The following is a 24,268-nucleotide window of genomic DNA, read 5'->3' on the forward strand; positions in this document are numbered from 1 at the left end:
TCTCTTTGGATTTTCACTTGACGTTTATTTCTGTAAGTGCTTATTTATCTCTACATCTGTTTTCAGTTGTGCCCGATTATATCGAGCATCTTCTCATATCTGTCAGCTTGGACTGCATTTACTCCTCTTCATGAACCTGAAATGAAATGGAGATAGCATACAACAGTTAAAAATGGAAGCATTGAGGGGGTGTTAGAGTAAGTTCACAAATAAATGACAAAAGCTTCTCTTCAGTAATTCTTCTGAGTTTGTACCTGAAATAGACTAGCACCAACCGAGCCAACCTTTGCCATCGTGCTTCAGCTAATAATACTGGTTTCTTGTCCTCATGCTAGAGCACACATCCCTTTGATAGCAGATGACTTCTATACAGCTCTGTTTCAATAGGTGGTGGTGGTTGTTCCGAATCACTCCCACCTCCCAGTGTTTCCAGGAGCATGGGCTCTAGTGGCAGTAGCCAAGGTATTTCTAATGCCAGAGAATTCAAGCAGTCTCTCCAGCACCTTTCTCTCCCCAGTGGAGATGCGTCATGACTTTTGGGACAGCACTCACTGCCCAGAAGTGTTTTCTGGCAGCTACAGCCATTACTAGCATCAGACTAATAAAAGCAGGCAATAAAAACCTTTCTACAGCTTCTGCATAACTGAGGCAGAAAGAGGGTACTAGTAAGTACTCGGTGTTAAACAGCACGCAGTATTAGACAAAAATGAATTACTGTCATGGTTCACCTATTCCAGTATCCATATTATTTATATGGAATCATACAAAGAAGAATATGTGGGAATTCTTTACTCTTAAAAGCTGTGAAACTTCTTTTTGAGCTTCAACGACAGCACGGCTTTCATCGTGCATGGATGTGTGAGAGGTCAGATCTTCACGCAGTGTTAATGTACCTCTGCTCTAGTCAGCGGAGCCACAATCATTTAAATCAGTCGAAGGTGACTTTATTAGTCCAATATAAAAGCAGAAACTGGACCGTTTCCTCCCACAGAATAGTGGGTACAGAAGAGAGGAGGAAGGTGCTGGGATCAAGTGGGATAAAAATACAAAAATGATACAAAAAGGTGGTTTTTTTCCCCTCTTCCTTGACTCAGGAACTGTCAACCCCATAAAACTTAAGACGTTAAGCATGGCAGGTTGCTTCAGTTGCAAATGAAATAGGTAAAGCACTGACCCAGCTTTACTTTCTATCACTCCCACAAGGCAAGCACAGATAAGCAAAGGTTTGCTTTCAGTTCCAGACCAAGTTCTTAGGCACCTTTTAGTCTCATCACTATTTTTGTACTACCATTCTGCTCAAGTGCGAAACACCACAAATGCATTTCTAAGTACTAATGACTTCCCAGCACCTAAGTGACTAATCACTGATATTTTCTTCTCATCCAGCTCTTCAAATCAATACAAGTTCAGTGAAAGAGCCATGTTCAAATATCTGGCAATCTGCTAGCGCAGTAATCCCCAGCCTGTATCACATACATAGAAAGCCACATCATCGGAGAGAGAAAGAGATGGAGCTTTTAAATATCCCTTGGGAAAAAGGAGAAAAAAAGAAAGAAAAAAGAGAAAACCACCCAAACTAAACCAAAATCACCAGTTTTAAAACTTCTGGTTGCTGAACACAGAGATTAAATGACAACATCAAGAGGGCAGAGAGCATTTTGCCTAAGCATCAGGTTGCTGTCCTAAATGTTAGGCTTACCTTCATGTTAAAACAACAGGTAGACTGACACTCAAAAACGTAGCAAACAACAATTAATTCTAGTCCATGTAACAGATCTTCCTGCATACTTAGCATCCATTCTTGCGTGTTAAACACTCACATATACCCATAGAGCATAACCATACCTTTTTCATGCCGATATCTCGTGACTTGCTCCTCAGCTTATTAACTTGAGATTCGGCTATTTCAGCCCTTTCTTCAGCATCATCCAGGTCATGTTGCTGTTTTCTGTACTTGGAAAGGTACAGATTGGCTTGAGCTTCCTGGTGAGAGAAAACAGTGCAGCTGATTTCCTCCTGTCCATGCCAAACAAAGCTTTTCATTTCAAGTGGGTGAGAAGTGCTCAGTGTGAGGAGGTAACAGCCCTATGGGAACCATTTGCCTCCTGGAGAGCCGAGATTGTTGTTTTACAGAGCCCATGTTTCCAATGGCACTCTCCATGGTAAGTGAGCTGGGAGGCTCTCAACATCCCTTCTGAGGGACTAGGAGCAGAAAGTCTTCCCTGTTCCCTGCCTTCCCTTGCAAACGATACTGCAATTTTAAGATAAAATCGAATACCGTTTCTTAAATATAATCCACACACAAGCTATATACTTTATTTTTTATATATATTATAAATACATTTGTACAGACAGGGTTTATATGGATATAAATACAAACATTAATACACTTGTGAGAAGTGTATTTGTACTCAAAGCTTCTATGCATTGAAGACTGTGGATTTAGAACAACAGATTTCTCACAGATAAAAAGGCCCAAATAGCTACTTACAGCTTCCTCTGCTTGGTGCTTGTAGCTCTTCACTTTTAATTGGAGCTTGTCAATCAGATCCTGCATCCTGGCCAGATTCTTCTTATCTTCTTCTGACTGTATCAAAACACCATGGGGTTGAGAGTGTAAAAAGGCCTAAAGCATCTCCCACAGTGCAATAGGTATGGGTGCTGTACATACTGTTCTAGAAGTGTATAGTTCAAAGTACAAACAAGCCATATTGTTTGATCACCCTATGTATAGGTGAGAGAAAAATTTCTATAGGACGATTGAAGACGTCAGTAAAGCTCAGGGCCAAAAGAGAGTGCCCTCTCCATTTATATGTATGTAAGTATAGATACATAAATACAGGTATATATGTGCGTGCTCTTTCAGAGGTATACACATACATAAGCGCAGAGTTCCTCGCTCAGGAGTGAGAAGCACTCTTGTCACTGTAAAGCAAGTCATTATTTAATGAAACAGACTTATGGGCAGGCCCAAAAATGTGTAATTTGCATATTTTAAAGTCCGTTTTGGAGGCATTTCTGGCAAAAGGGGACAGGTTTAAGCTGTCACACTCCATAAGCAGAAGGACTGGCTAATTCTGCCCGTGCACTGTATCCCAAGAGAACAACCGTCAGCCTCTGCATACGGTAGTCAAACAACAGTTAGGAGGCTCAATAATCTCCTACAGCAGATGGATGGGATTATCTTCTTAAGAACGCTGTTGAAAGCAAAAGGATCAGTGCTCTGTGCTGAAGACCTTTTCCGAAAGGCAGGCAGCAACAGCAGCTGTTGGCAAACCTGCAGGAGGCTGGAGACTAGACCTTGCTGCTCAGCCATAGGTGACAGCCCTGGGACTGGGCAACCCTACACTGAATGATGCATTACAGTCAGCTGAATCCTCCTGGCTCTTTTTAGCAACATCAGCACAGCTGAAAGACAGCTGGGCTCTTTCTTCACTCACAGTGAAAATAATAGTCATCTAAGCCTGCTCCATATTAATACTGTGCTAAAACTGTCCAAATCCCAGCAATAGAGGCTTCCTAACACCAGCTATGAATGAATCAGGAATTATGAATGAATTAGGAATGAGTCAGGCAAGATGATGGTAGCCCTAGGGAGATGTTGCTCCTACCCCTGAAGCTTCCTGCAGTCAGAAAGCTCTGCTAATGCTATCCTCCATCCTTCACTGAAACACTGAGGTAACTTTAGACACTGCCTGGGAGACCACATTTGTTTCCAGTGTCCTAGTGGTTACTACAGCTCCCGGCATACCTGGTAAGTCAGCTCTTTGATGCGTCTCTCAAACTTGCGGGCTCCCTTTTGGGCATCCGAATTGCGACGGAGCTCAGTCTCCAGTTCATTCTCCAGCTCACGAACCTGCCAAACCAGAAACCCCCTTGCCATTTTGCTGTATACATATAAAGGAGCACATATTGGGTCACAGTTCAAGAAAAGCTCATTTTCTCAGCATCGGCATAGAGTCAAATTTCTGTAACAGATCAAAACAGCTTTCCATTCTGCTTTTATAAATGCATTTAAGCTGCATCGGCAGCCAAAGGAGTAGACTTTGTGAAGGCCAAAGTAATTGAAATGAAGCAAGTACTGGAGAGGCTTTTGCTGTTGATGCTGGGATTTTTTTGGTGGTGGTGGTGTTTTTAATCAAGGGCTTGGTCGTCTGCTCTGCTACAACAGTTTAATGTGGCTGGATGAGGCAGGGGAAGCATGCCTCCAAGAACTGCTCGCCTGAATTTTGGGGAACAGGAAACCATTCATAGTTTGGCCTCTATGAACTTAATCAGGCTGCCCCAGGGTACCTGACTGGTCCCAGGTCTGTAAGCAGGAGAAAGTGATCTGAAGTTGGACCACAAACTTACCCTGGATTCCAGTTTCTGGATCTGCTTCTTGCCACCTTTCAGGGCTATTTGTTCTGCTTCATCCAGTCGCTTCTGGAGGTCTTTAATGGTTTGCTCCATGTTCTTCTTCATTCTCTCCAAGTGAGCACTAGTATCCTGCTCCTTTTTAAGCTCCTCAGCCATCATTGCTGCCTGAAAAACAACCACGTTTTACAGCAGCTTTCCTATGCTCCTGGATTATGTCTCAGAAGAAATGATGGAAGATCCATCTTTGGTTATTCCTATTTGGATCGTTCACTGTACCCAAAGCTCAGAGCATATGTGGTGTGTGTATATCTTACCTGGCCAGAGAAAATGCAAGGACAGCCTTGGAGGCCTTTTTTTACCAGCATTAGAATATGCTGTGATTTAAGATTACCCCCTCCCTTTCTTTTTCTCTGCTTCTTTTGGTATGTGTGCTATATCGTGTCCTCATTTATAATGCTACAAGTAAGCTTGTGCCATTCACTGCAGACGTTTTTCCTAGAACTTACTCAAAATCTTGGTACTTGGAGCTCTTGAAAAGTAGTAGCTTAAAATAACTGTGAGACAACTTTCCCTGCACAGCCATAGATGAGAGCTGCCTGAGCAGCTGTAACAAGAACGCAGTTTCTGCAGCCTGTGCTGGGATAGAAAGCTCGGTGTCAACATCTTGCATAGTACCTGACCATTCTGTGAGACAGGTAACAAGGGTGCCTATTAGCTCATTCCTGCTTTGATGTTTGTGCCTGCCACCAAGAGCCGTTTACAGATTGGTACCCATCACTGAGCAGTCAGCAGAAGACAGCAGTCATTGCAATCCAAGCTGGAACTGAATCAATGACAACCAGCATCTTCTCTGCCAGGCAGTAACATTGCCTTCAGCTGACAAGCAATAAAGGCTACGGTACGGCTTTGTCCAGGAATTCCAGACACATAACTCACAGAAACCTCCAGTTTTAGCTTTGCTTTTATCTGTTGGTATGATGTGATACATCAGCTGAACTCCCAGGACATGGATTTCTCTAGGCCTGTGGGAAATGAAAGAATACCTGCCCAAATTATATCTTCCCTAGAGGAAGAATGCACTGTGTTTTCTCCTGGGACCGTAGGCCTCATGTTTTCCCAATAGACACCTAGTTCTAAGATACCTCTTTGGGATTTAGTAGCTTTGTTCCGTGCATCAGATTCTGTGTACACCAGCGCTAGGCCAGACTGAACTGGTTTAGCACATCCGGGTGTATGAGTTACCCGAGTCAAAGACCCTGAGACTCTGAGGATCAGTGGAAACTGCATTCCTGAGAAAATAAAACCCAACCAACCAAAACAGCTCCCTCAAAAAAGCCCAAAACAATGACAAGCACACACAGCAAACCAACCCAAACCAAAGCAACCTGAAAACCAAAACCTAAACATCAGGAAAAGGCACATCCTCTCTTGGCAGCTCTATTCTGTAGTTTCATCAGTTACCTCCAGATACCTGTGGGGTGCTTTGGATGCGAGTTTTGTAGCAAGCACAGAAATGGCAACCTGGGAATTACTTTCTTGGCTGTCCTAAGACCTTGCAGGACTGAAAAGAAGTGAGCAAGGAATCAGTCTACTCACATCTGTGATCGCTTTCTTTGCTTTTTCCTCTGCGTTCCTGCACTCCTGGATCGATTCCTCCACTTCATTCTGCATCTGGGAAATGTCACCCTCCAGCTTCTTCTTTTGATTGATCAGGCTTGTGTTCTTTTATTAGGTTTTCCCCAAAGGAACAGTGGAAAAGGAGGAAAAGTGATGATTAGAGACGTAACTCCTCTAAATACCATAGCACACCAAGGCTGACTGATTTTTGCAACTCCTGGATTACAGAGAGCAGTACTTGGGAAGGGAGACCCAGGTATGTGGCAAGGGCTGGCCTTGATGAGCATATGTAGTTTCAGACTGAGGAAATGTTAAAAATGCTCTCCAAGCTGTAAATATTTAGGTTTTGGTTCAAATAAAATAAATAAGCCGTGGGCTGAAACAGAAGAATTAATAAGGCAGTTTCTTTTGGGGAAACTAATGATCCATAATCAGTTAGTCAATGAGGCGATTGAAAGAGAAGCCCCATGTCATCAATGGGCTGGAGGAAACATTGCAAAAGGTTGCCAGCCTGTAGCTCATTTTCGTTTCTTTCTGACCATGATGAAGAGAAGCTTTAGTTTTGTAGCAAAAAATGTTGTTAAGTCATAGAACAGTTAGGGTTGGAACGGACCTTAAGATCATCCAGTTCCAACCCCCCTGCCATGGGCAGGGACATCTCACACTAAACCATGGCACCCAAGGCTTCATCCAACTTAGCCCTGAACACCGCCAGGGATGGAGCATTCACAACCTCCCTGGGCAACCCATTCCAGTGCCTCAGCACCCTCACAGGAAAGAATTTCCTCCTTATATCCAATCTAAACTTCCCCTGTTTAAGTTTTAACCCATTACCCCTTGTCCTGTCATTCCCCTGCATGGCCGTGTAAAAACTGCAGTGCCCATCTTGATCTACCCATCCAAGCCCAAAGGCCCCTCTTAACAAAGACCTCGGACACAGACGGGTGTGGGGGGGTAGTTTCTTGCCCTGCACAATACAACTGTTGTTAGAACCCAGCCTCTGCAGTCCCTCATTGCCAGATCCCAACTGCACCAACACAGTGCCTGTGTCACTCCCTCAAAGGAACACCCCACCGTCCCAGGCATGGCTTGACTAAAGCAGGAAGCTGGTTTCACAGCATGGAAGAAGGAAGAAAATTTACTCTGGTTATCTTCCAGCACTGCTTTTTCTGGAAACCATTTTAAGCAGTTGGCTGATTCATCAATTCCAGCTACCTTGAAGGGAGGGAGGTGGCGTATCTACAGAGTGACTTACCTCCTCTCCCTCAGTCTCAGCCTGAAGGAGGGCAAGGTATGTCTGACCTGTGACAGCCCTGGACAAACTGTCAGTGATTCGCTGACAAGGCTCAGTTCAAACCCAGTGAGCACAGAAAAAAGCCAACCTGAGTGTGAAGCAGGTTCACACGTTCAGTGGCTTCCAGCAGTTCGTGCTCTGCCAGCTTCCTCGCGCGCTCAGTCTGGTCCAGCAAAGCCCTCAGCTCGTCCAGCTCCGACTGGAGAAGGTTGTTCCTTCTGTCAGAGACCGCCAGCTGCTCCTTCAGGTCTTCATTCACGTGCCCCGAGTCATCCAGCTGCACCTGAAGCTCCTATAACAAAGCAGATGTTTGGTTTCTTACCAGCGCATTTCCACTGCAAGCCGCTGTGCTTACATAGGAAGACCCCAGCTTGCAGAGGTTGCACAGGGCACACCTTGAGAATTTCAGTGCTGCTTAATTGGAGAAGGGCTTCCTCCACACTGGAAGCTGGATAGCATCTGTGATATGTGGGGCAAGGTGGGAAAAAGCCAGTGTGCTCAAACCCATCAGAGCTCGCAGTTCTGCCCGAGGCAGTGCTAGCTGCTTCGGTGTGGGAGAGGCGATGACAGAGGAGGTGCCTTAGCAAAGCATTTTCTTAAGCTATTACAAAGCTGAAGCAAACACCAAAGCTGAATACGCACCCTCCCTGTACTGCAGCCAACTGACACGCTCCACTTCTAAAGGACTTGAAGGCTCACAAGAAAAATCACAGATTTTCAGTTCCTCGTGGTGTAGCTTTCTGTCTCTGCAGGAGGCTGTAGCCAGCAATGGTTTTGTAAATGGATCTCATCCAGCTTGTATGCAACTCTTGGAAGAAATCCTATTTTCCCTATTCCCTTATGCCAGACATAATCAATAAGGACTTCCCCTGCACATCCTTGGGAGTAGTTTCTCTCTTAATTACCATCACCGTTGCTGTTTGCTCTGTGCTAACGAAACCTGGCCTACACCTGCCATTTACTACTTGGGACTGGTAGTTGTCAGAGTACCTTTATTTGTGTCTGCAAGCCACGGGCTGACTTTGTTGCTTCTGCAGCATGCCTGTTAGCATGGCTGAGCTGGATTTCCATCTCGTTGAGGTCCCCTTCCATCTTCTTCTTGAGCCGGATGGCCTCATTTCTGCTCCTGGCCTCAGAATCAAGGGTGGACTGCAGGGAATCTATGGCGCGTTGCTGGTTTCTCCTGGAAAGGACATGAAGGGCAAATGGAGCAATTTTCCTCTCTGTGCAGGAAGGTAGAACTACATACACGCAACAGTACTGCACTTGCTGAAAGTGTCTCAGGTAGCATAGGTTTCTAATGCCTCACTGCTCTCTAACTGGCTAGTGTGCTTCACAACCTCAGCTAGCTCCTGGTCTGTGAGCACCTGTATCATCCTTCTCCCATGTTTCCTTTGTCAACAAGGGAGCAAGGAGTTCTCTCAGCTCTCTTTTAAACTCAGGCAAGCAGAGGTTTGACCATAGCAAGAAGCACTTGAAGCATGGATGTTTACTGAATCAAGTTTTGCATCTCAGCCTTTTTATGAAGGCATTAGTGGAGGGGATTAATCAAAGTGAAGGTAGGCAGCTACATTCTAAGCTAGTTACTCTGAGTGCTCTTTATAGTAAATGGCATGTGTAGGCTACAATTTATTGTGTCTTAAAGTACGCTTGGGAAAAAAGCCATTTCTTACGTTACTTATAAGGGGAAGAATTCAGGAACAGAAACCTGTGTTACAGACATCTAAAGTTGGAAGAGATTAAGCCTACCCAATTAACAGGCTTGTCCCCATGCGAAAGGCAGCTTAGTGTCAATTTTAAGATGGCAAAACAAATACAGACAGGTGCTTAATTTTCTTGACTCTATGACAGTGAAGTCCCACGATGAAAGTTTTGCTTCTTACAAGCAGAGAGAACTCAAAGCACAGAACATGACTCACACAGGGAAACATTTATCTCGCTCTAGCCAAGTTGTGCTGAAAGCGTAGGAGTTCTGGGAAATTACAGAGGCAACAAGGAAAACCTTGAGGGCCTTATTGCTTCAGCAAGATACTGAACTGTGCCCTAGACTCCCAGGGAGCAACACAGCACAGCTGCTGAACAGCTTAGCAGCAAAACAACTTGTAACGACACTGAAGCAAAAAGCACTTATTAGGAGAGCTTGTCCTGAGACCTCTGTAATCCAGACATCAGCAGGACATCAGAAGATAGCATCTTCTGATGGGGATAGTATCTTCTGAAAGGGATGAAACATTCTTGGCTTTGAAGCAATTGACATATCAACCCTTGTATATACCCTGGCCAAGGTGGGTCTTGGACTTCCCCTTTCCATACCCTTTAACCTGTCTACAGTGACACGCTGCTTGGATTGACAGCGTTGCAACACTGACTAATTCAAAAGCAGAGTTTTCTGAGGGACTGCGCACATACGCTGCTGAAAATCAGATTACCACTTGTGCTGGGTGGGAGGGGAGAGACAAAAGACATCGCCTTCCTCTCATCTAATTGCTTTCCATTTTTCCTGTTTATCCCTTTCACCCACAAGCTCCTCTCCTTTTATAATTCATACGTTCTGTAGCTCTGCAGTTCTCCCTGCTTACCTAAATGGTGTACACATAATGGCAAGCTCCTCACGTCCTCCCACAATCAGTGTAGCTGTAACTGCATAAATTAACTGTGTTCAGATAGCAGGTTTGAGCATTGCTGAGGCAGTGCTGCTTGCACTGGCATAACTACCTATGGTCCGTTTGAATGGTTCGGGTCTTGAGACTGTTTCTGGTCTTTTGAGACTTTCCCCTTAAAGCCCACGCTGTTTCCTGCACAGTACCTTATATTTTCCATTTCTTCCTCCTTTTCTGTCAGTTTCCTTTCAAACTCTGCTTTAAGCTGAGAAAGTTCAAGCTGAAACCGAAGGGTCTTACTTTCTTCATGCTCCAAAGCTCCCTGAAATAGAAAGCACCAAGAGCTTGCACACCAGGAGTTGGGCTCTGGTTGGTTTTGTTTTTCAAATGACAAACTGCTGCACAAAGATGATCCCTTCGCACTTTTCTTCCCGTTCCCAACAGCACTATTTCTTCATTGCCTCTCTCTAGAGAAGGACATGAACGACTTACATGGCAAAACAATGCATTTATTTGCTTTCTAATGTAACTTGGCAGTTGGAAAACTGAGCAGCAAGCTCCTCAGAGGACAAATTGTTAAAGAATCCATGGTTCACAGAAACAAAACCAAAACCCACCTTAGGCCCTGCCTACATGGTTTTGATATCAACAGATGTTCTCTGTTTCACACCCCTGTACGGGCACCCTCGTGGGCCTCTAAGAGACAGGCAAAAGCTAAACCAAGATGGTAGCTGGGAGGGTGAAGGGGATCCACACATCCCCCAGAGCACAAAGCTCTCTCCAAATCATGAAGTGTTGAAAGCCTCCCAGTTATACAATCTTATTGGGCAATGTGACTTGAAGGAAAGAAATAACAGACATCAGCTCTATGTGACAGAGTGCAAAAATACTCTGTCTGCTCTTTCCATTTAACATGAAGACAAGTCTATGAAACAGGAGAGGCTTGTTCCTACATCTCTGTTCCTACATTTCAAGAACTAAGCTAATAGCCCCTAGTGAAATAACAGAGCCTCTGACTTCCAGGTCTTACATAACCAGCCTCAGTGGCATTCTGCCTCCTTACTGCTCGCATCAAACTGGGAAGGAAAGCACAGAATTGAACACCATGTATTTTGGAAGTGCTCTCTGAAGGGCAGAATTGCACAGGATTCCCTCAAGAGATGAAGGGAACAGAATGGATCTTCTGAAGACAAAGCTGTACAAAACCCTTGCCAACTCCAGTCGTCATGCAGCAGCTATAGGTCAGTCAAACCCACACTTCATGCCTAGGAGCCACAACGTGTTAGTGGGAACAGCACACAGAAGTACTGTGTCACCAGCGGTGACTGCCAGGGACCCCAGTCCACAAGGAAGGGGGAAAACCTGCATTAAACCCTTTCTTTCACAATTCAGATAAGATACATCACCACTTTACTTTTGTTAGTTCCTAATATCACTAGCTTTAGGAAGCCATTCCACACAGCCCAGGAAAGTAAAGTGTGCCACTTCAATCCCTCAGGAACTGATGTGTTCTTTCCTGGAAAAAGATATTGATAGAGTATATAAACACTCTCCACATCTCAGAGCTGTGGAAGAAAGGCAAGCTTTTTCCTCTGCTCTGATCATGAGACCTGTTTATTTGGCTGTGAAATTCCTGCAAAGTATAAAGCATCCTGTAACAGACAAAAGAGGTTGCACAGCATGTAAGGTATTAATGGATCCCTGTCACTGGGTGATGCTTGTTTTAGCAGATATTATTTAGAGTACAATTCCAGATAAATGCAGCCTTCACTAAAAATCTCTTGCTGTGTGCTGTGTTGCTTCCAGCCTGCAACACCTACTCCCCTTCTTAGCTTTGCAATGTAGCAGACTGCCAAAAAGCTGACGGGTGGATAACCAGGATTGCCAGTTGACTTGTCCTGTATTGTGGTTTACTTGTTGAAAACTGGGATGAGGCATCCCTCTTGGGTACGTGCAGACTTGTCACTGTAGAAATTAATGCAGAGATGCTACATGTCTTTATGAAACTCCTACAGGGAGTCAAAGATTTTCCAAGTGGCCTGTTTTCATTTGGTTTGGGACTGCCACCATTTCTTTTAAGGAGGCTGCAGTACCCAATGCAATATTTATGACCTTATAAAACTTAAAAGTCATCAGGAGGTTTGGTTTCTTCTTCTCTAAAACCAGGAGATGGTGAATTTGCTGTTGGAAACCAGACACTAAAAATATCTGATAAAACAGTATAAGACCATAATTCTCAGCAGTTCCTCCTTCCTGAAAGACTGAAATACCCTGTGCTGAAGTAAGCAAGAACTGGATTTTCAGGAAGTGTGCAGAATATGTCTGAGCTTCCTGAAAGGGGGGGAAAAAAAACCCACAACACAACAACAAAACCCCAAAACCTACAAGGCACCTCCTTTGATAGTCTAAGACTGATGGTCTTAGAGCTGACACCTCCAAAAGTCATCAGTCTCTCTACTGGCTAGCAAGGCTGGAGGAGCTGACTGCAGAGAGGGTACGCTTGCTTATAGTCAAAACACTGGCTATGTTGTTGAGAAGATGAAAAGGGAAGACACCCTTTCCTCTCCCTTTGAGCTTTCTTTCCTTACCTCTGCTTCTTCCAGAGCCAGCTGAACTTCTGACTTTTCTTGTTCAACCTGTTTCTTGATTTTTTCTATCTCATGGAGGCTCTTGTTTCCTTCACTGATCTGATTGGTCAGATCAGAAATCTCCTCTGAAACGAAAAAAGGATGGATTTAGCCATCAGTGTGTCCCGAACATACTGCAAGTCACAGACCTGTGCCTCAAGCTGCTACCTCAAGGGCTTGTCTGTACACAAGCGCTGCCTTACTTTCAGTTACAGCAACTTCTTTTACTTGACCAACTGAAAGTACACACTTTTTGAGGTGGTTATAGTGGTTTAGTTTTAATCTGTGTTCTGTAGGCCAGCTGCACTGCACTCTGCTTTGGGAGCTGTCTAGGCTTCATCTTTCTTGCTCCTCTCCAGACTGCCAGTGAGCTTCATGGACAGGTGAGCAAAGGGAAGCCTGCTCTCCTCTGTCTGTACCCATTACTATGTTTAAAGCCTTCATTGCCAGCATCAGCCAGGGCCTCCAAACATAACAGAAAGCTAGTCTCAAGGATGAGATGAACGCCTTTCCCCACAGCTGCTACGGGAAACCTGCATCCTTCCAGCTGTGCTGTGGTGTGGCTCTCACACTGGACGTGGGACGGGAATGAAGCCTACCTTGGAGGTTTTTGTTTTCCCTTTTCAATGTCTCCAGATGGTCCAGTGTCTCCTCGTAGGCATTCTTCAGCTTGAAGAGCTCAGTGCTGAGGCCACGGGCCTCCTTCTGAGAAGCCTCCAGCTCAGCCTGTGACTCTTCGTACTTCTGCTTCCAGTCATTGATGATCTTGTCAAACCCACGCTGCTTCTTGTCCAGGGAGGCAGCGGCTGAGTTGGCCTTCTCCAGGTCAATCATCATGTCCTCCAGCTCGTTCTGCAGCCTGTGCTTTGTCTTTTCCAGGGACGAGCACTTGGCATTGGCCGCCTCGATTGCTTCTTCAGCTTCTTGCAGGCGAGCAGCAAGCTTCTTCCTGACAGGTGGGAAGAGACAGTGAAATGGCTGAGTGCCACCACTCCTATGGTATCTAATAAAAACTGATCCCAAGCAGTGTCTCAATAAATCAGTTCTGAAAAGGAAAGCTGGGGGGTAAGGAGGAGGGAAGGGGAAATTAGGCCTCTAGAGAGAAGGGATTGTGATAGGCAAAAAAACCCAGTTCAAATGATGAATGCTGCCATGTGGCACATAATTTTGTGCATATGTGTGTAAGTGTTTGAATATTTGAAACTGAAAGATTGAACTCTCAAGCAGCAGCTTGCTACTTGCGAGCTGTAACCACTATAGTCTGGTTGTAAATTCAGATCAGACTTGGTCTAAATGAAAGTGTCCTGTTCCTCCGGTTAAGAGATATGAGGCAGAAGTCCAGTCATGCCTTGGGCTTTTGTTCATAGGGTATTTAGACTGGGAGAACAGGAGACTGGGAGTCCCAGCAAGAAAAGCTTCTGTAAAGAAAGGAGTGCTCATAAAGAAGAGCATGTAGATGCTAAGTGAAGAAAGTGGGAAGTGGGGAAGACGCTGCAGATCAGAGACCCACAGAGGGAGGTGCTGGAGATGCTCAGAGACCTTGTGCAATAACACTTGAGTCTGGTAGCTGGGAGTGGCGCTGCACAGCACAAGCCAACATGACTTTGTACCCTGCCTTTCCAGAGAAGCCATCATCTCCCTGCTGGGAGGGGAAGTCAAGACCAAGGGAGCATAGCACTGGGCCACACGAAGCAAGTGAGCGTGCAAGATAACCAAGTTGGGTAATCTAATCTCGTTAGTTCTTAAACAAACCCCAGTATCCACATCCATCACCCCAGACAAGGGCTTAGCAGAAACACTGACCTGCTCAAGAAATTGAAAGGGAGGACAGCCACAAATGACATCAATAAGCCAGAGGGATTTTTCCAACCAGTTTGTCCTATTTCCTTAACACTATAACAACAGAGAGCACAATCCTGCCAGCCAAGGGCACAATGAAACCCATGTAATCCACTTACTTGGCATCCTCCAGCTCCTCAGTCCTCTGAATGGCATCAGTCTCATACTTTGTTCTCCACTGTGCCACTTCTGCATTTCCCTTGGAGAGAGCCCGCTGCAGCTCTGCCTTGGCTTCTTGCTCCTCCTCATACTGCTCCCGCAGGAGATCACAGTCATGCCTGGCTGCTTGCAGGGCATGAGCTAGGGCATTTTTGGACTGCAGGGATAGAAAGGTCACAGCACTGCAGGGTTACCTACAGCAAAACTCAAACAGCCCTAGAAGCTCAAACAGAGGCTTAAGCCTTTTTGTCTTTTTGCCTCTAGGCTTGACAGTCTGGATCAAGTGAGGTAAGAGGCATTTGGAGTCATCCCTAACTGGTGACATGCTGAGGAAGCTATTAAGACTGAAGATAATTTAACATCTTTGAAGAAGCATACTAGATCTGAGATTTTGGCTATCCTACTGGATAAGATTTATGTAACAATTATAGATGCTGATTATTCTCCCAAGCTCTTCTTTTGTGACTTGCCTCAGTCAGTGGCAGGAGCATTTGTCAGTACAATTACCAGGAAGCATTCTCACTCCTATGTTTCATTTCAGACTTTATCCAGGCTACAAATGAACAATTTTCCCCATTTCAATTCAATGAATGGGACACAGTCGAAGAATTACCTTGGTTTCCTCTTCCAGCTGCCTCTTAAGCTCCTCAATCTGTTGCGTAAATGATGTTTTTCCGCGGGACAGCTGACTTATCAATGACTCCTTCTCTTCAAGTTGTCTTATAAATTCACCTGCCATAGGATATAACCAAGAAAAGGTAAGATAATGAAATGACAAAGGCCCAGACAAAAATCAAAGTCCTGCCTGTCCAATTCTGCTGAGGATAAGAGCTAGCAGTGATTGTGTCTGGCCGTTTGTGAAGCTTCTTCCGAAGCTGTAACCATCAGACACTTCACCAGGATATTTTCCTTAGGGTTACGGTTTTTTGAGGGGGGGTGTGTGTGTGTGTGTGTTTTGTTGTTGTTGTTATTATTATTTTGTGCTGCCAATTCATCAATTTTAGTTCAGCTCATGGATCAGCCTAGGCTGATGCTTACTTTCATGTGCAGTTGTAGCTGGTTTTGTCTGTACTTTTCTCCACTACTTTACATGCTTTTCCAGACTTCTTTTCAGAGGGCTGCAAAGCACACTGAGAACCTCCCAATGACCAGCATACAGAGCAGAGAGATACGTTAGGAAAACCTGATTTATCACATGGAGGGCATCACTGCGAGGTGGAAACTGCAGCTTTACAGGCATACATAGTACTAACTAGGACTACATAGTACTAACTAGGACATACACAGGAAATGAAAAACATGTCTTTGTAAATACACAGAGCATGCTGTCTGATGAGGATGCAGTGATTAAATAGTAGAACTATGGCTAAAAAGGTAGCAAACACTTAGAGGATATGTGGCATTTTTGGTCGGATGTAAGCATCTTCTAGAGTGCAGTGCCCAAGGTCACACTGAGGACGATGGCATCCATAAAGACAGAAGCAGTATGCTGACTCCTTTGTCTTCCTTCTACTACTGCAACGTAGATGTACATGTCCTTGTTCCGCAAACTGGGTACCTAGCCAGTGCATCCCTTTCAGCTCAGGAGATGGTATCACAGTATGCTGGTAAATACAGTTATGGGTTTGCTTTAAAAGGCAGTCCGAGGCAAGGTCTCCCCACCAAGGTGATAAAAATATTGAAGATACGAGTGTCAAAAGACACAAAGCTACTGCTCCATTCAGCAATCCTAACCCAGCCATCTTCAGAGCAGATGCCATTGCACAATACAGCTCACCAATGCAGTGCTGAGGCACACCTGGTAAATCACTGGAAAACAGTCTGGCCTGACTGTGCACATACCATTCTCACTCTGGAGCTTCGTCTTCTGAGTAGTGAGGTCGTTCATGAGGCGAGTCATTTCCTCCAGTTTCGTTTTTGTCTCATTCAGATGATCTTCGTAAGTGCGACAAAGCTTCTCTGCGTTCGCCTGATGGGAACCAGGAGAAAAGACAATGAAAGCTGTAGCCTCCAGGCAGCCATTTGGAAGCTGCAGCATTCCAAATGGATCCATGTTTTGTTTGTTTGGTTTTTTTTCCAGAGGAATGGCAGATAGCAAAACCAAAACCACCACAGCGGTAGGGCAGGGAATAGGATCCCTGTGTCTACAGTCCCAGGCCAGGGGACTCCCCATCAGACCACCTTTCCCCCTTTGTTTTCCCTGAAGTGTGTTCTGAATGGAAGCAGCAGTGTAAAATGAGTCTGCAAGAACTTCAGAAGCAATCACGTGGCTATGAGGTTGGGGCATAGCCTCCTCATAATTGCTAGATGGGAAAATCACCTCCAATGAAAATTGCTCTACTGATTCTGCTTTAATTGCTATTTATCATAAATTGAGTTTGATTACAGCTTTCTAACTCGCAGAATACTGAAATTTCACCACTTGCACTGAAAGAACTCTTTAGAATGCTCTGAAAGCTACCAAGACTGTCTAATCAGGAAACAAAATCCAGAATTCAGCCATAGGAAGTAAAAATACACATGGTAGTCACGCGAGCCTTGCTTTGCACTCCTTGCTAACATGTCGAAACTGTGAACCAAAGGAAGGATTTGATATAATCTATATTGTACACCTGCGGTTCATAGTCACTGTTACTGCATCTTGGGTCAAGATGACCTCTAACAATAAGGAATTCATGAGTAAAACCAGGTCCTGGTCCTGTTTCAAAGTAGAACACATAGGATTGGTAGCACCAAGGATGAGTTCTTTGACAGCTTGGCAACGTGACCATTTGATTAATCAGCTTGGCAAAAGAACCAACTTCTGCCAAGTTGAAGGTGCCCTGAAGTAAACTGCCTTCTTTATAGTACTAAAAATCCCACCCACAGGTCAGGAAGACCCCGACCCAGATTAAAATCCCTCCTCTGAGCATTTACAGTGATTAGAAGCCCTATCAGGTACCCTGGGAAAGCTTCAGACCAACCTCAGCTACACATGACCTTTAGGGGTTTGGGGAGTCTCGGGACCCTTACTTTTCCCTTGACCATCTGCTCCATGTTAGACGACAGATCATCCACTTCCATCTTCAGCTCGCTTTTCTCCTTTTCCAGCTTCTGTTTGACCCGCTGCAGGTTGTCCAGTTGCTCCCCCATCTCAGCCACACTGTCTGCGTGCTTCTTCCTCAGGGTGGCAGCCGTGGCTTCGTAGTGCAGCGTGGCCTCCTCGAGGTCCCGCCGCAGCTTCAGGAACTCTGCCTCACGCTTCTTGTTCATCTCCAGCTGGGCAGCCGTGGCTCCACCAGCCTCCTCAAGGCGCTCACTTAGCTCCTCCAGCTCTCGGGCCAGATCCGATCTCTGCTTTTCCACCTTGGCTCGAGCAGCTCTTTCTGCCTCCAGCTCCTCTTCTAGTTCTTCTATGCGAGCCTACAAAAGAGACACAAACACCTTTGCTGGCCTTCGTGATGATTCCCATAAGACCGTGAAGAACCTTACAAATTAGAATCATAGAATAGTTAGGGTTGGAAAGAACCTTAAGATCATCCAGTTCCAACCCCCCTGCCATGGACAGGGACACCTCACACTAAACCATCTCACCCAAGGCCTCGTCCAACCTGGCCTTGAACACTGCCAGGGATGGAGCATTCACAACCTCCCTGGGCAACCCATTCCAGTGCCTCAGCACCCTAACAGGAAAGAATTTCCTCCTTATATCCAATCTAAACTTCCCCTGAAGTTAAACCCTCTGCCAGCCCATGCTTTACAACACAGGAGTACAGCAGGCAAAGGACTTGGCCATTTGTGCCTGGAAATCAGATCTTAAACTAGACTAAGGATGATGAGTCACATCTTTCTCACAGTAGATTGCTCTACAGGATGTAGTTCAGGACATACAGGTCAAGTGCATTGACTTTACACTCAGGTATTTGACATTTAGCTGAAGTACAGGAGAGAAGCTGATTGATAGTAGGAGTAGCAGCAACAAATTGTCACTAAAAGGGACTTGTTGTTCCCATTTTTAAGGGTTCTGTGACCAAAATAACTTCTCTTTAGGAGCATTGAGACAGGATTTCAGATACAGCAATGTGTAGAATTGCTTGAATAATGAATATTCATTGGCAGCAGTCTTTTTTTTTTATGACATTTATTTTGACCATATGACATACTTTATGACCAATTTATGCAAATGTTCTTTATTGACAAACAAGCAGAGCTTTGGGTCAAGACATTAGGTTTGGACTGTGCTGACTTTCTTTGGCCTTGTCATTTCAGTTGAGAATTTCCTGTGCATTTGAGTTCTTCCCCTAAATTTCAAAGCCATGCTTATCACTGCTGCATCTACCCTCAGGTCCATGAGGGTACAATATTGTTTGGAACAACATTGTTTGCTTAAAACACAACACCAGGGCCTTCCAGCCTTTGCTTAAAACCTCTAGCATTCTGTGGTCATATGTCTACTACTGGGACAGAACCACTATAGAGCAAGCATCCTGAGGGGAAAAGGAGTGGTCTGGGAAGCTGTGGAGTTGCAGCACTTTGAGTCTCCAAGCTGAGCTGCAGCTAGCTATGAAAATATCTCTGCAAAGCCCTTCAGTGAAGCACAAACAGAAACATCCTAAGATATATGAGAAAGAAGCAAGCTAACCTGAAGTTCCTTGATCTTCTTCTGCAGCTGCATCACAATAGCTTGTTCGTCTTCTATCTTGGAATTCAGCTGGCTCATTTCAAATTCTTTCCTGCCATGAAAAGGAAAATTCCACAGTGACAGTTCTCCCTGTAGTTTCAAGTTAGGCTTCTGCAATTTTTAAGGAGTTGCTCAATAAAACTTTTAACTCATCTGAAAACTAAAGCAAACCTCATGTATTTCCTGCCGATTTGCAGGAAAGCACATCTTCCTCTGAGCAGAGATTTCCAAGGCAAGACTCTGCATGCATTTGGGCAATATATTTCTGATTCTTTGTGTCATAAATATAACCATCAGGTCTTACTGACATAGCTAGTGAGTGTGAACACCTACTTAGAGACTGAAAAACATAAGTAACCTTTTTCTTTCCAGTGGTGGAAAGCTTCATGAATTGGAATGTTTCAGGCATACCGCGCACAAGTAAGAATGACTTTTCCCTCCCTCCTTGGCTCCACACTCGTTGTGGAATTTCCTTTTACCACCATCAGAGCAGGGTGACACTGAAGGCTCTGAAACTGCTTTCATTGCTTTATTTTGTATAACAGAAACAGTCTCTTACTTTTTTAGCTTTTCTTCCATCTGCAGCTTATCGTTCTCCAAGTCCATGACACTCTCTTGGGTCAGCTTCAAATCCCCTTCCAGTTTGCGTTTGGCCCTTTCTAGATCCATCCTCACTTTCTTCTCTTGTTCAAGTGAGCCCTCAAGCTTTAGGAACAAAGTAACTTATGAAGGATATTGAACACAGATGGTTTACAACAGTCAGATGTATGCTGAGCTGGGTTTTGTGCTGAGCTCTAGCAAGTTGCAAAGCAGAAGTACTTGAGTACAAGCATTCCAATTAGCATTTTTTGTTTTCTAGCAGCCAGTGGGCATATGGGCTATGGAAATAATATAACATAAGGGTTATCCATGCTTTACATTTGAGCAAGCATTACAATTCTCTTACTAGCAAAGTTCCGTTTGACTTCACGCTAGTTACACTGCTAATGCAAACGGAGTGGATTTCCCCTTGTTACTGCACTCCCTTCAGAGGCTGAACTACACAGATAATGTCTTATAGCATTCCTGTAATTATACCTTTTACAGACAGTACATGGACTGCATTTCTAAATCGATTATTTCTCAAAGGACAGGAATACAGGACAAAGTTCTGCAGCATTCCAGACTCAGGAAAATTGTTAAGTGCTGGACAAACAAGCTTGGGAAAACATGAAGGTAGAGCCAACCTACATCATCCACTTGCTGTTCCAGTTTCACTTTAGCTTTGCTTAGCGTGTTGACCTTGTCCTCCTCTGCTTGTAGGTCATCCAGAACCTGCTGATGAGCTTCCTGCAAGGACTTTTTCTCCTTAGTGAGTTTGCTGATATTCTCATCAAGAGTTGCCATTTCTTCTGTCAGATTTTTGACCTGTGAGAAAGGAAGGTGTATTGGTAGGCCTTTGAAGCAAGGGGTTATTATAACCTGGCTCAAATGACTGTCTGTACTGAACTTGGATGCAGGAAGACAATGGGAAGAAAGGGATCTCTCCCTCCTTGCCCCCCTGTGGATTTTTGAGTGAAATTGCCATCAGGGAGCCGATGTGTGCCAGTTCTTGTGGATTTAGTACATTCTTTCAAATATACTAAATTCTTTTCAGTGTCACCCTCATTGTGTTGGAGTCCAGCCTCTGATTCTCTCTGGGAGAAGTGGGAGATGAGCTTTACATTTACAGGCTCTGAGAAGAAGAACTGGAAGAACTCATTGTTACAGCAGAAAATTATATGCACAAACTAGACATAATTCCTTAGCTGAAATGCAGCAAAACTCACTCCAGAAAAAGGGAAACTTAGGGCTCAGAATTAATGCCTTTTCCCTTATAAGGTCTAATAACTGTGCATATACTGATCCTTCAGTGTGGCCTGTGTAACAGTCGGTGTAAAACCATCAGAAGACTGGTAGCTCTCGTTATAAAGGTAATCCATACCCAACCTCTTTTGAATCTATACCCAACATCTTTTGAATACAAGGTGAAGTCCTAAAGGTACCTTGTTTTCAGTAGCGTGCTTCTCTTTCTCTACTTTTGCAAGTGTTATTTCCAGATCATCAATATCCTTCTTGAGCTCAGAGCACTCATCTTCCAATTTTCTCTTCTTAGAAGTCAGCTCAGAATTCATCTCTTCCTCATCCTCAACCCGCTCCGTCAGTTCCTTGACTTTGGCCTCCAGCTGAATCTTGGATTTAATCAGCAAGTCACATCGTTCCTCAGCATCTGCCAGAGTGTCTTGCTCCTGGTGTGGCACAAGGAAGAGGACAGCAGTGACTGCCTGGCCTTTTTAATGCCCCATTTGTCCCCTTATCCTGTAAGCGGTCAGAGAGTCTGATCCAAAGAGTCTGATCCCATGCTACAGAGAAGCATAAGGAAAATTTTGTACTCCTGATTTCAGGAGACAAAGCTGACAAGTAATTAGTGGAGCAGGATGAGACAACGGTAAACATGGCTAGTGACATATAAGACTCTTCCGTATCTAACTGCCATGGACATTATCTTGAACAGAACCTCTTAAGATCTGCATTGCTAACCCACCTGGTTATATGCTAGAACATTTCAAATGAGCAACAGCTTATTTTAATTGGATTGCACTAACACTTTGGTCTGTAAGCCTTTGAGTTTCAAAGAACACCATAAATGTATGAATGCATGTGTCTACTCACAGCTTGGAGCTGGAGAAGCAAATCATTTTTTTCCTGTACTAGAGAGACTTGCTTTTCTTCAAGTTCCTTTCTCCTGGCTTCTGACTTTTCCAGGGCTTCCTTCAGCTTCAAGAACTCTTCCTTCATATTGGCCATCTCCTTTTCAGTTTCTGCAGTCTTCAGAAGAGGCTTGATCTTAAAGAAAAGCTTCATCCAGGGCCAGTTCTTCACAGCCATAAAAGCGCGGATGTTCCACTGAATTACAAGAAGGGCATCCCTGGTTCAAGGAAACAAACACAATTCCCTAAAGCTTAGCATGATTTGATAAAGTGAGATTCATCTTTTTTCATTTTCAGTCAGTATTACGGCTTTGTTCTCAATAATATTAGAAACTTGTACCGAGTTCCAAGCTATACAAGAAACTTCCTCCATCTCTCTTGATTTTCACTGGAATTGCAGGCAATTATCATACAGTTGCTATCACTTTTATCACACATCCACTTTAGACCTTTAATTTAGGGTTAGCTATAGCCTTAGGGACTGTAATAATGGCTTTATTCAACACATAATTAAATGGTAATGACTATCATCCACTAAGATTTAAGGAGGTGCCTTCATACCTGCGCTCCACTATCTTCTGATACTCAATCCGCATCAGTCTGCCACGAGCTCTTGCCTGGATCATTGTCAAGATTTTCGCCAGTCTCTCATCCCTCATTTCTTCCAGGTGGCCCAAGAGACCAGCCTTGAAGAACACCTGGTACATACACAGATGTCATTTCACCATAGCTAGAGACTGAGTTCTTGAGTTACACAGACCTTACTGAAATCCTTCAGAAGAATGGTATTTTTATTGACACAATATAAAGTCAAAGAGTAGAGAGGGCCAAATACTACTTACACCGGAGACTGCAATGTACAGGTCCAAAGATACTTTAAAACCAGGTCTCATCTCCCCAGCTTTGAATAGGCCAAAGTGTTTTATTGCTACAATTTTATTGCCACAGTACTTTTCAACAGTGGCAAGGTTCAGAGCAGGTCAGCCGAACCACAACTCCCAACTCCAGAGATCCCTGCTAATAGGATCGTGTCATAATTGCACATGGCCTCATTTCAAAATCTGCAGCTCATTTTGTGGTCCATCTCTGTTTGATTGTACCTAGATTATATTATATATATTACATCAGCTATTGTCTTATGCAGGGTGAGGCACGGAGCATCAGCTGTTGCTGCATCTACTTTTAGTGTTGCTGTAATATAAGCTTCATGGAAGCTTGAGCCAAAGAAATGAATTTCCACTATCACAGCTTAAAAGTAGTATCACTTTGCTGCTGTATTGCTGGTTTCTTGTATTATTAACTCTTCATTAATCGTCACCACCAGAAACTATATAATGTCTATTCTGCAAATTGGATACTAGGTCTCCCACTTTTCTCTTTACATAAGCAATGATGGTCTTTGCTGGTTACCTTGGTGTGTCCAAAACGATACTGGTTATGGTCGACATCTAAAGATGCCAGCAGTTTTTCAGCAGCTTTTCTGCTATCCACAAATGTATCCTCTGGGATTGCGCCCGGATTCAGAATGCGGTATCTGTTTAGAACAGATGAGCAATGAGTAAAAACTGGCCTAGATTATGCTTTGCCCACCTCCAATCTTAGCCCAAATTTAAAAAAAAAAAAAAACCAAAAAACAACAAACCCACCTAAAAAACAGTAATTTAAAATTAACATAAAATCAGGATGATTTCCTACTTTGCATCTACACAGACACAAGCAAGAGCAGAATTCTGCCTTCCATGTTCAGGCAAGCTGAATAGAAAATAACCTTGAATGGAATAAAATACCTCAAGATAAAAATGCAAAGACGTGCTTTGCTTATTTTGACTGATGGGTTAGGACAGGAGACAACACAGCTCTGCGTTACCTTTGTTTGAAGTCAGCATAAAGCACCCTATTTGGGAAACCCTTACGGCAAATACGGATGCCTTCCAGGACACCATTACAGCGGAGCTGATGCAAGACAAGGAAAGCATCCATTTCACCTACAGGGAAAAAACAAGGCTAAATTACTGGAGCTTCTCCACAGGGCTTGATCTCCATTTCACTGAAGGAACTGGAAAATGTGAGGTGTCACTTCCTGAAAAAGCAACACCACTGCATAAGGTGAACAACACAGACAGTATGTAAATACAATCTGGTGACTTTGTACTAAGTAGTGGAATGACATAGTTAGAATATACAAAGTTTTAAGACTGTTTTGTTTTCCATACCTGGAGTTTTTGATTCATTGGGGATAATGCATCGTACAAAGTGAGGGGATGTAGATTTTAGGTTAGTCATCAGCTTATTTAAATTTTCCTAGAACAGACATATGAAAACCACAATTAGCTTCGGTGGTTTAGTGGGATTCCAAACACTTATTTCCTTGGTTTATTGGTTGT

General features: G+C 44.0%; 1 protein-coding gene across 1 annotated transcript in view; it reads right to left on the reverse strand.

Annotated features, from left to right (window-relative positions):
* MYH15 (myosin heavy chain 15) overlaps positions 1-24,268 on the reverse strand; it is a 48,866-nt gene continuing 24,598 nt past the window's right edge. Inside the window, exons 20-43 of the mRNA XM_057397333.1 lie at positions 24,098-24,185; positions 23,752-23,869; positions 23,295-23,418; positions 22,446-22,582; positions 21,847-22,102; positions 21,180-21,422; positions 20,386-20,562; positions 19,715-19,860; positions 19,117-19,207; positions 17,508-17,897; positions 16,338-16,464; positions 15,109-15,227; positions 14,456-14,652; positions 13,097-13,446; positions 12,459-12,583; positions 10,077-10,192; positions 8,261-8,453; positions 7,359-7,562; positions 5,956-6,081; positions 4,354-4,524; positions 3,752-3,856; positions 2,492-2,587; positions 1,846-1,983; positions 1-136 (exon numbers count right to left, since the gene is read on the reverse strand). Coding sequence (XP_057253316.1) covers positions 119-136; positions 1,846-1,983; positions 2,492-2,587; positions 3,752-3,856; positions 4,354-4,524; positions 5,956-6,081; positions 7,359-7,562; positions 8,261-8,453; positions 10,077-10,192; positions 12,459-12,583; positions 13,097-13,446; positions 14,456-14,652; positions 15,109-15,227; positions 16,338-16,464; positions 17,508-17,897; positions 19,117-19,207; positions 19,715-19,860; positions 20,386-20,562; positions 21,180-21,422; positions 21,847-22,102; positions 22,446-22,582; positions 23,295-23,418; positions 23,752-23,869; positions 24,098-24,185 — 3,855 coding nt within the window. The 3' untranslated portion in view covers positions 1-118. The remainder of the gene's footprint in view (positions 137-1,845; positions 1,984-2,491; positions 2,588-3,751; positions 3,857-4,353; positions 4,525-5,955; positions 6,082-7,358; positions 7,563-8,260; positions 8,454-10,076; positions 10,193-12,458; positions 12,584-13,096; positions 13,447-14,455; positions 14,653-15,108; positions 15,228-16,337; positions 16,465-17,507; positions 17,898-19,116; positions 19,208-19,714; positions 19,861-20,385; positions 20,563-21,179; positions 21,423-21,846; positions 22,103-22,445; positions 22,583-23,294; positions 23,419-23,751; positions 23,870-24,097; positions 24,186-24,268) is intronic.

The sequence above is a fragment of the Pezoporus wallicus genome, unplaced genomic scaffold (genome assembly GCF_028554395.1).
Source record: "Pezoporus wallicus isolate ANWC-B61680 ecotype Strahan unplaced genomic scaffold, APGP_CSIRO_Pwel_v1 contig_8721, whole genome shotgun sequence".
Lineage (NCBI taxonomy): Eukaryota > Metazoa > Chordata > Aves > Psittaciformes > Psittacidae > Pezoporus > Pezoporus wallicus.